Source organism: Formica exsecta, unplaced genomic scaffold, assembly GCF_003651465.1.
Source record: "Formica exsecta isolate Colony F162 unplaced genomic scaffold, ASM365146v1 scaffold66, whole genome shotgun sequence".
In the NCBI taxonomy this organism is placed as follows: domain Eukaryota; kingdom Metazoa; phylum Arthropoda; class Insecta; order Hymenoptera; family Formicidae; genus Formica; species Formica exsecta.
In genome coordinates this window covers 736,484-748,234 of record NW_021853422.1, presented here as the reverse complement: position 1 = coordinate 748,234, position 11,751 = coordinate 736,484, and the positions used below count along the sequence as shown (strand labels likewise).

The 11,751-nt window shown below is 28.2% G+C and overlaps 2 protein-coding genes across 3 annotated transcripts in view; one reads left to right on the top strand and one right to left on the bottom strand.

Moving 5' to 3' along the window:
- Nucleotides 1–1,615: 1,615 nt before the first annotated feature.
- On the top strand, nucleotides 1,616–5,242 carry LOC115242939. The gene is made up of 3 exons (XM_029819566.1): nucleotides 1,616–1,923; nucleotides 4,159–4,297; nucleotides 4,563–5,242. The coding sequence occupies exons 1-3, from the start codon at nucleotides 1,869–1,871 to the stop codon at nucleotides 4,711–4,713; spliced, it is 345 nt and encodes a 114-aa protein (XP_029675426.1). The 5' UTR covers nucleotides 1,616–1,868; the 3' UTR covers nucleotides 4,714–5,242.
- Nucleotides 5,243–6,483: 1,241 nt separating this feature from the next.
- The window catches only part of LOC115242940 (CAD protein), a 31,011-nt gene continuing 25,743 nt past the window's right edge, over nucleotides 6,484–11,751 (bottom strand). For both annotated transcript variants that reach the window (XM_029819567.1, XM_029819568.1), the window contains exons 23-26: nucleotides 11,286–11,356; nucleotides 8,407–8,585; nucleotides 7,397–7,601; nucleotides 6,484–7,005 (exon numbers count right to left, since the gene is read on the bottom strand). In XM_029819567.1, the coding sequence (XP_029675427.1) occupies nucleotides 6,808–7,005; nucleotides 7,397–7,601; nucleotides 8,407–8,585; nucleotides 11,286–11,356 (653 nt within the window). In that variant the 3' untranslated portion in view covers nucleotides 6,484–6,807. The remainder of the gene's footprint in view (nucleotides 7,006–7,396; nucleotides 7,602–8,406; nucleotides 8,586–11,285; nucleotides 11,357–11,751) is intronic.

Here is an 11,751-nt window from a genome sequence, read left to right as displayed (position 1 = left end):
ATCACGATTTGGCGTGATGCGCGTCCCGAATCTGGCATGCCGAGCAGCTTTACTTGTCGATGGAAATATTCGATTCCGAATCGATCGTCCAAATCGATCTAGACTATCGATTTTTAAGAAATCTGATTTTGATACAAATTGATTAATTTAATAAGAAATCGTTTTCCGGTTCTTCGAATTCGCAATTCTGAACATGTATACTTGAAATTGTCGGTTCGATATCAACGTTTGTAGCTTGCACGACTGATAAAAATTTGTATCGACAATTATCGTAATACTTTCGATTATAGACATGATGTAAAAATATGTCTTATCGAATAACGTTGATTGACTATAAAAAAAATGTATGTGGGGTAATACAATTTTTAAATTTGTGACGAAGTGACGATGATTTTAATTCCAATTATGATAAAATATTATTAAAAATAGATTTTTGAAGGATATGTGTATTAATATAATAAAATAAATTTTGAATATTATTTTGTCAACTGCTTCACGGTGTCACTATTTTCTCCAAAATAAAAATTAAGTAAAATTGATGTAATTTCATGTGGCATTTATAACATCGAGGGAATCATGTCACTTCATCACGTCATCTCCCTACTAGCGAAAAAAAACAAAATTATAATGAGAGAAAGGAGGATAATATCATAAAACATTAGTCGCGTTCGGCAGAAAAAGTGCTCAGTTATTGTCTGGTCAACACTCGACGTTGATTTGTTGGTTTTTAAAGTAAGAGCCAATCACGATTGCAACTGAGCGCATATTTTAATGCAATAGACGTAGGCCGGTATTCATAGTCCGTTCTTATATTCAAGCTCATCTTAAGTACGGTCTTAAGATGCTAAGCGGCCATTTCATTGGTTGGATGAGATTTTAAAACGACCCAAGACCACACTTAAAACGATCTTAAATATAAAAACGGACTATGAATACCGGCCTTAGTACAGTAAGTTACGTTTAATAAGTCTGTGACATTTTCCTGTTTTCTTTCCCATATATGCTGCAGCATTAATTAACTGTTCTTCTTCCTTTAAATTTGACTCAAGTTTCAAAAAGTCGATTAATAATGGTTTTATCTGAAAAAACAGATATTTTATCTTAAAAAGTCCAATAAAAAATCCATGTAATCATTATTTTAGGAAATAGATTTATAATATTCTAATTATAAATAAGCCCTGTGCACATAATCTGCTTCATAGAAAACTTAATTTTTATACATATCATTTAACGTATGCAAAAGATAATTAATTATTGATTATATTAATCATATCAAATTATTTCCCAACTTGTCCCTATCGCGTTTAGAAAAGGAATTTGATATTTGTTCTTAAATATAACGATATAATTATCTTTTCTTTGTCAAAGACTTTCTTATCCAAAAGCTATTAGATACCGCGCTGTTATTTTAATGTTGTATCAATATATGTATATCTGAACAATGAAATGTTAAATGAAATCAAGAATTGCATGGTTCGCTCGCAGATCTTACACCATGATGCCTCCGTGAGGTTTCTCTTTCCGCTCACTCGCCTTGCCGCCTCCCTTTGAGAATCTTGAACGAGCATTCCATCTCCTTTTTCAAACATTTTCTCTCTCTCTCATACTCGTTGCCTTCGTTCTTCTCTCCATTCCTCCGACATCATTCGTTCTGCCTTTTTGTCGCTCTCGTTGACGCCTCGCCAAGCATATTATATACGACAACGTAGGCATGTGGCTGACAGTTTACTCCGAGATCTTGATCCGCTCGACACGCGAAGGATTGAAAGTATTCCGAAAGTATAATTGCGTTTACTTGCTTCCTGAATTTTCTTTCTCTCTGATCAAAACCACATCGAAGAAGAAGCAGAGAAAAAAGTGACGCAAAGATGGAAATGCACGTTACAAACGTAAATGACAGCATAAATATTACAACCACAGAAGGTAATGCTCTAGTATGATAAAAAATGTAATATAAGAATATATTAAATTATCATTTTTAATATGTTGTGAATTTGATAGACTATCTATCTTGTACATAAAACTTGAGAAGTTTTTAATGTGTGATATTATGTATGCATTACAAATGCAGAAAGTAAGAGTTTGTAAATACAACGCTAATAATAAATTATCAATAAATGTGGTTGTGTTAATCTAAAAGTTTGTGCCAAACTAAAAGAAATTTTAAATATTATTTTAAATATACAATAGATTTTTTATCTATAATTCTGCGAGAGTTGCAATAATCATGTACACGATAATAAATAATGTAATTATTAAAAAATAAAGATAATAGTATTAATAATGTTTAAAATCTTGAAAAAACTGAATACTTTTTTCAAGAGAAATTTAAACTTATATTATTAAAAAATTAATATCTTTAATTACATCTTATTAAATTAATCTTAACAGCAAAATAATATTTGTGAAATAAAATAGTAAAATACTTGATGTTCCCTTTTATGTGCAAAAGACTTATTTTATCAATTTTTTAAATCATCAACATTTTATTAGAATTTTTAATTGATTATCTCCATTTTATCAGACTATATATTAGGTCTTAAGATTTTTTAATAATTAATTTTTCGGCAAAAACCTTGATTAACATTATACATTTGATATATCAAACACATTGCCAATAGAAGAAGGTTAGAACGTAAATGCTTACGAACATTCCAATCTATAAATTTGTCGATTGCACATTCAGAATTGCATCATGCGAGTCTCATGTTGATAATATAATTCGAGCTGGGAGAGCCAATAAGCAATTATAACGCGATCGCAAACGCATTAATTCGAATAAGTGATGACTCAATAAGAAGACAAATGTCCGCAGAGGCACAATCTACTATACGAAATCTCGTATACACAGACTTTTTGGAAAAACACTGCTCCATAAAAAGCCGACATTGCATCGATAACGCGTGCTTTCTCTAGAAGCTCCCTATATAACCGAGTATACATATATCGCATTGACGTCAATAAGGAAAATTTTTTTTATGATTGTTTTTTTCTAAATGTTGCAAACTGTGAAAATAAAATTGCTTATCAGGCGGATTTAACTACGCTTGTAGCAATATGTGAACATACGTGGATGGGTCGATCACCAAATAATCAGTAGATTGATATAAAAATCGATTAATGAGTGTGCAAGCTTAACGACAATATATCCATCAGATATTTTACTATATAATAAAAAAGTTTAAGCATAAAAATCTTTCTACGTCTTTTGGCATTCAATTTTCGGATTAAACATGTTTTAATGTATATGATATAATAGCAATGAAACCAATATATATTATAATTTATACAAAGTTTGAAAATAATTGAATTACTGATTTCAGTAAAATATTATATAACTTTAATTTTAAATTTAAATGTAGTTTTAATTCAAATTATAGCTTTAATACTAATTTATATCTGACTGTACAATATATTTTATTAAGTAATTAAATACGAAATTTTCCTGTTAGCTGCTTTTTAAAATAGCACATTTTAAATATAATTAGATCTTAACTGACATTTAAAATATAATTAGATCATAACGTAAAAAAATCAAACAAGCGCGTAAAACTTATCGTATAGACTAGGACAGCATTACTTTAGCTTGTGTCAAATACAAGCATACGGAATGCAACATACAAAAGAAACGCCTCTCGTCTCAAGTTGCTCGTTTATGATTATCGTAGCATGTCAGCGCATAGAAACACCTTTCTCTATGGAACAAAATAATTCGGTTAATAACCAGTGAAAGAAGTTGTTACACGATAATGAATACAAGATTTGAAAATTGTAAGCGAGTACAATCAAACTTTTGTATCAACTTTCTTTCGTGCAAGAATTCCTAATTTTTCAGTCTTTAAATCGTCAAATAAGATAAAGAAAGAACAATTATTTGGCACATATTTTAATGACAAATAGCTTTCTAAAATTATTGAGTATTCTTTCAATATAATTTTATCCACATACAAATAAATAAACTTGATATCAAAATTTTAAGTAACTAAAATAAAAAATATATTAAAACAATAAAGAACTTTTAAGAATAAAGCTGGAAATATTCATCTCTGTCAATGATAAAAAAAATTTGAACGGCAAAAACGCAATAACCATTAGTAAAAGAACGAATGACACTTTCTCGTACGTAATTTAAAATATTTTCTTAAATGACTCTTTTAGCATATATGTTCACATCGGAGGTATCTCTCACTGCCCAAGAGGAGGATGCGATTATAACATTAGTGGTAGTTGTGATCGGCATTATCATCGCTATAATGATGTTATTCTCGATGGGTATCTTTATAGATTGTAAACATCAGTACGTAAAAATGAGCGTTTATCTTTGCATTAGTCTTTGATTTTCAAAACATTTGCATTTTGTTGAGCAAACAGTTTTCATAAATAATAATAAAGTTATTATTTACATTTATTATTATACGCAAAAGTTTTCTTTTATTCAAGTAGATTGTAAATTGGTTAATATAATGTATTTATATGTGCGCCATTAAAGTTTGTAAAAGGATAAGAAAATAATAATAACTACATACAATAAACAACCAACACAATAAACAACCTTGTTACAGGAAAACAGATTCTATGAAAAAAAGAAAACTGAGATTGAAAATGCCGCCATTAGCACGAAGAAATCGAAAAGACGAAGTAAAAGCTTTAGCTTCGAATATGTGTCCAAACGCTAACGATATTGGATTTACAGTGAGGGATGCTATAGTCTGATGTGTTCGGAACAATCCTTATTTTATACAGGCTTCACGGAAGATTTGAGAAATATATATTTTATTATATAATAATAAATAGTTAGTATTTAGTATTAAAGTCTTGACAAAAGTGCACGCGTGTGCGCCATTAAAATACTATTCATATTTAATTCTCAAAGAGATGAATCTATTGTCAAATGTGTCTACTATATACAATTTAACTTCGTAATTAAGATATAAATTTGCAGAATAGTTTTTTTACAGTTAAAACTAATTAGGATGCTTATTTTATGCAACAAATAAACATTTACTTAAGTAAACTAGATAACGTAATAGATATAAATACAGTTTTAAAGGTATACGGAAAAAAATTAGCTGGCATAGCTAAAAACTGGGTGTGGTAACTAGATTTCAGTTGTAACATATGGACAACGAACATCTTAGCTGTGACACCTATTTATTAGGTGCAACAGCGAACATCTTAGCTGCGATACCTATCTATTAGGTGCAACAGCAAACCGTTTTGCTGTAATTTATAAATTTATTTTGCAAACCATGATTAGCTATGGTAGCGAAATTTTTTTTCCGTATAAAAAACCAAAAAAGCTTTTTTTAACTCTTGTTAAAAAAAAATTAACGAGTTATTTTACTTAAACGAATTGTAAAATGAAAATTTTTTATGTAGTAGCTTTATTTATTGAAATTTTGACAGTTATAATACATGTATACATATATATCACATAATTTTTCATTTTCAACGTCATATAATTATTTATCTGTAATATAAAAATATTTGATACTTGTTATTATATTAATAATGTGGTATCAACTGTAAAAATAAAATATTTATGATTTTATATACACATACATATACATACATATATGCATATATATGTTTAATGTTTATTAGAGAAAAAAACTTTTTCGGATCTAATCTCATAGAATTATGTTATACTATTACATTACAATAAGTATATGTTACTTTGTAAATTTATCAAAAATCATATAGTTACAATGATATTTATGACATACATATTGTTATTTATTGTTATAGACAGATAGACCAAAATTGTATCAGCTCAAATAAATTATATACGGTTATAATTTTATGTACTTATTTTATTTTTTGTGGCATTGACTTATAAAGTCAATGGTCAAGAAATTTTTATTTTTGTTGTAATTAAAAAGTATCGATATAATGATTGTAATGCTTGTGTAATATAATAATAATATAATATAATAATCTAAATAAATTACAAAAGTACATTGGTGCGTGAACTTATTATTTATTAACAAATGTGCATTAAAAATGTACGTTTTGGATCGTTTTTGGTTCATCTTCAACATAGATATAAATATGTAAAAATTAAATTGTAATTTTGAAATCTAGCATGCATAACATTTGTTGTTGTAGTCAAATTTCAAATTAGAATTAATAATCAAAATGAGAGGTTAAAACCTGCGTAGAACGTAGAATCTGTATAAATTAGTAAACAATGTCCAAACGCTATTGTTACGTATATCGTCGATGATTTACATGGTTACATAGTCGATGGTATAGGTATAGGGTATAAGTTAAAATTTTATCTATTAAAAGTTAATAATTTTCGTTAAATCTTTTATTAATAAAACTTTTTCTAAAAATTTTATTGCAGTAAATATATATATAAAAATTTTTCTTCATTATTTTATAGCATACATACAAAAATTTGCATACATTTGTAAATTATTACTGTAAGAATTATTGTAAATTACACTATGTGTATAATATATATATTTTTATATATTATTTAATATTATTTATGTATTAATATGTTATTTAATAAAAAATGAGAAACAGAAATTATTTTAAGAAGTTTGTCGTTTTACAAAGAAAATTTATATAAAATTACAATTTATAATTAACATAATATGTTGTTAGAATTGTCGCTACGCGATTTTAGTGAACTTCTTTATAAATCTTATCGCTAAATCACTTGTCGCGATGGTGGAATATCGGAATTTAGCTCTTGGCTTTTACGTGCGCACCACAGTCTAATTAAAATTGTTGAATTTAAATCTTCTTTAGGTGAATCTTCTTTAATATGTTTTTTAATCCACAGAAGACAGACAGTTAGTTTTTTCCAACCACCATGGCTAACAATGCCATGCGCACGTAGACTCCATTTTCAGCTTGTCGGAAATAATAAGCCCGTGGATCTGAATCGAATTCTGTACTTATCTCAAAGACACGTGGCAGAGGGTGCATTACCATCATTTTATCCTTTGCGCAAGACATCGATTTCGGGGTAACAATAAAGTGTCCGCACATCTGTTGTATATAATAATTTTGTAAAAATGTAATATTATACAAAGCTAGTTTAAAAGTAGATATAGTATAAAGTATGAAGATTAACTCTAGATAAAATTATAATTATTATTTATATATAATTAATAATTAATTATATATAATGTTAATAATTTCTAATTGTTAATAATTAAATATCTCCCCCCCCTCTCTCTCTCTCTTTAGTCCACACACATAATTTTAAATAAAAGAATGATTACTTTTAAAAGAAAATGCTAGACATATTACTTATCAAGAGCATCGATTGCGCTTACAGAAGACGTGCAATGCAAGGGAATGGATGTGTAATATATGAAGCGGTGGATCTTTTATTACAGGTTTAATGAAATTCGAATAAAATGGCTTAAAGACTCACCTGATCATATTCCTCTTGTGTGGCAAAACGCTCGCGTTGTATTCGTGTCATGTAAAGAACATCGGTATCGGGCAGAGCATCCTCTAAGGTTGAAAAAATTTTGTGGGGAATTCGTTTTTTCACGTAATTAATAATATGATCTGGCATGCCTAGGCCAGGTGGACTCACAAAGCGAAACTCCTTCACCTTATACAGAGTCAGCAACCTGTATCAACGTTAGGATTTAATAAATGATGTGTGTCAAAGGAAAATATTTTTAGTCCGATAAATGACTATAGGCACAAGAAATAATTGGCGCACATAAGAATCAAAATTACATAATTTTAGAATTTATGTTCGTGAATAAATTTAATATTTTTTTTTTTTTCATAATCCCGTTAGTTAGAATCATATATATTATATTCTTTTATTAAGATATTGTATTTCTCTACAATATATTTGACAAAATTTATATTTTGAATTTAAATTTTGTTATTAGAAACGTATTTAATATTCTAAAGATTTTCATTATTAATTGTAAATATTCATCATCCTTGAATTTAATTGGATGTAGTAGTTTTATTTTTACATTATTTTATAACACAGTCTTAATTTTCATGAGATTTTCTAACAAATTTAAAATTGATTTTTCTTTAGCGAAAATATCCAAAAATTTATCATTCCACAAATTTATTTTCATGTACTATTGTGAATATTTTATCAATATATATTGATAATGAGGATATTTTGCAAACACATTCAGGATTAACGTAATCAAATGTATTTTTTATAAGACTAATTTAAATTTAATTTAAATTTAAAATCAAGAAACGTATGTGCGTGTTTGTGTAATATTGTTTATAATATTAAAATGCACCGTATATTCTTACAGTATAAAAAATATTTATGGCTATAGCTAAAAAATATTTGATTAATTCAATATAATAATGCATAATAATTTCATTTCTCATAATTTCTTATTAACTACTTGGACAATTGGAAATCGAACAAAATGTTTTGATTGCACCAACCTTGCAAGGGAATGGACAGTCCTGCCGTGTTTCAAATCTCCTACCATCGTAATTATAAGGTTATTTACGGTTCCTAATACGTCTCTAATTGTATAAATATCGAGCAACGCTTGTGTTGGATGTTCGCCAATTCCATCACCGGCGTTTAACAATGGTTTTTTACAATACGGCGCTGCTCTCTGTAAATTATTATTAATATATGGCAAAATATCGGAAAAGTGAATATATATATACAGGGTGCGGCATTTATAGTGACGCGGGCATAATTTTCGGAAACGAAGTGAGATATCAAAACATGTTTCAGACAAAAGTTGCATGGTTTCGAGGGGGACACATGATAAAAATATGGATTTGACCTTAAGTGGTCTTTTCAAGGTGAGGTCAATGTGGTCGATGTTTTCTTAAATGGAACTCCCCATTTTTTTATTACATATTCTTATAGCTTATCCCGAGAGCTTTCCAAAACACTATAATAAAGTATTTTTTCATTAAGTACTTTTTGAGTTATTTTATATTTTAATCTGACTTATTTTGATATAAAAAATAAAATATCTTGTAAAATATTTAGTTTTCGATAATCTTACCGTAATACTTTTATGTACAGAATAATGAGACAAATCAATTAGTAAAAAAAAAATAATTGTTTTTAAGAAAAAGTATGTAATTATTTACAATGTATTTTTTAAAACAATTATTTGTTTTTTTCTTTACACTAATTGATTTGTCTCATTATTCTGTACATAAAAGTATTACGGTAAGATTATCGAAAACTAAATATTTTACGAGATGTTTTATTTTTTATATCAAAATATGTGTCAGATTAAAATATAAAATAACTCAAAAAGTACTTAATAAAAAAATACTTTGTTATAGTGTTTTGGAAAGCTCTCGGGATAAGCTATAAGAATATGTAATAAAAAATGGGGAGTTCCATTTAAGAAAACATCGACCACATTGACCTCACTTTGAAAAGACCACTTAAGGTCAAATCCATATTTTTATCATGTGACCCCCTCAAAACCATGCAACTTTTGTTTGAAACATTTTTTGATATCTCACTTCGTTTCCGAAAAATATGCCCGCGTCAATATAAATGCCGCACCCTGTATATATATGTATGAAGATATTTTGTACTACTAAATTATGATTTATACATACATATATAGGGTGATTCTAATAAATGCGATAACATTTTAACAGATAATTTTTTATCGAAAATTAAGAAAGGTGTTTCATATAAACATATAATTTTTCCCTGAGGAGTTACATTCTTCCAAAGGAGGTAAAAATTAAGTTTTTAATTTTTTTTTCTCAGATGTTGGTCAAGTAAATGAAATTTGATGGACATTTTCCACTAGTGAAAAGGATATTTATTAATATTTTTTAAATTTTCCCGTATCGTTATAAAAGGATAAAACTAGCAACCCCTACTCAATTTTTAATTAAAACTTTTTAACAGGTCGGATTGTAATCATTTAAAAATATACGTTAGAAAGCTTAATTCCTTTAGAAACTTTTTTATTTCTTTTATTTTTTTCGTGAAATCAATAGTTTTCAAGAAAAAATAAATACATTATGCACTACACAGTGCTAAATGGCTAACATCCCAGGCATTTAAATATCCCAAACATATTTTTGATTGACATGATGCAATACTAGTAAAAAATGTTCATCAAATTTCATTTTTTTAACTTGTTCAAAATTTGAGAAAAAGAAATAAAAACCAAATTTTCACCTTCTGCTTTGAAGGAGAGTAACTCCTCAGGAAGGGATATAAGAGTAGGGGAAAGTTGGGTAAAACCGGGTAAACCGGGTCAAACTGGGTACCCCTGTTTTTTCGTAATAAATGCTGCTATCTATGGCTAACTTGTGTTATTAGTTGTAGATTGGCGCCATCATTATTTTAAAACAAACCGTGCCCCTGTGCACACGATATTTCTTTTTTAATAGAAATTCAAAGTTTTTAGCCCACAAAAGATCGATATCGAGGCAAGAATCGAGTCGTCGTGCACTTTTTCTATATAGAGCATCTGTTTCGGTAAGTGCAGCATTGCATTCTGTACATATTAGAGAGTATATCATATTAGTTTTGATCGGCACTTTGCACTTTGTATAATACAACCACCGTATTTATTATTGAGATCCCTAAAGTTAAAAAGTTAAATAAGGAAGTCCTGCAGCGATGTCGAACAAGAGAATATCTTTATGTGATTCTTGTCAATAGAATACATCTTTATATTGTATTTTGATTAAAATAAATCTAGATTTTGTAATTACACGGTGTTTTGCATATTTTCAAATGGATACCCGGTTTGACCCTACCGGAAGGACAAAACCGGGTACTTTGACTTCTCCACACAATCTTGTTATTCTTGGTAACGAAACATTTTTTTTTTTAGCAACTAGCCTTATTTTCTTATAGTTTAAGGTTCACTAAAGACTACTAACAGTCGGCAAAATTTTTTTTATTTTCAGATTTTTTGTAGAAAGACAAATCCAAAAAGATACCCGGTTTTACCTTACTTTCCCCTATATGTTTATATGAAAGACCTCCCTTAATAGCTGGTTAATTTTTGGTAAAAAATCATCTTGTAAATTTTTTCGCACTTATTTAGAATCACCCTGTATAAGAAAAAAATATCAAGAAATACAAAAATCTATAATAATTATTATCCCAGAGATTGTTTAACTGTATTAAGAAAAATAAGTAAAATTAAACATTAAAAATTTTAGAAATAAGATCATTGAGAGAGAGACAGTAATTTTGTTAATTATAATTATAATATATTATAATTTGAAGAGCTGTGTTGCGCAACTTTTATACACACCCACACACATACACACACACACACCTATTTATGTGTAATTTGAATACTCACAGCTACCGCACCCGGCTCCGAATGTCTGAGTACAACCACATCCGCCATTCCTGCCATGACTTTTATAGAATCTAAAAATAATAATTCAATAAAACTCATTGAATATGTGATGATTTATAAAAGCTTAGATTAAGCATTGTTTTTATAGATTGTTTTTGCACATTGAGAATATTATATACATATATACATATATACAAGGTGTGGCATTTATATTGAGACACCTAAATATCTAAAAAATAAAGCAAGATAGAAAAAAATATTTCAGACAAAAGTTGTATGGTTTCGAGAGGGCCACATGATAAAAATATGGACTTGACCTTGAGTGACCTTTTCAAGGTGAGGTCAATGTGATCGATGTTTTTTTAAATGAAACCCCCCATTTTTTATTGCATATTCTTGTAGCTTATCTCGAGAGCTTTTTAAAACACTATAATAAAGTATTTTTTCATTAAGTACTTTTTGAGTT

Bases quoted from the DNA above. Each gene is read 5' to 3' on its own strand.
- LOC115242939 (XM_029819566.1), top strand. From the start codon at position 1,869: ATGGAAATGCACGTTACAAACGTAAATGACAGCATAAATATTACAACC. The intron at 1,924-4,158 runs GTAATGCTCTAG...TGACTCTTTTAG, and splicing joins AAATATTACAACCACAGAAG to CATATATGTTCACATCGGAG. The intron at 4,298-4,562 runs GTACGTAAAAAT...ACCTTGTTACAG, and splicing joins TTTATAGATTGTAAACATCA to GAAAACAGATTCTATGAAAA.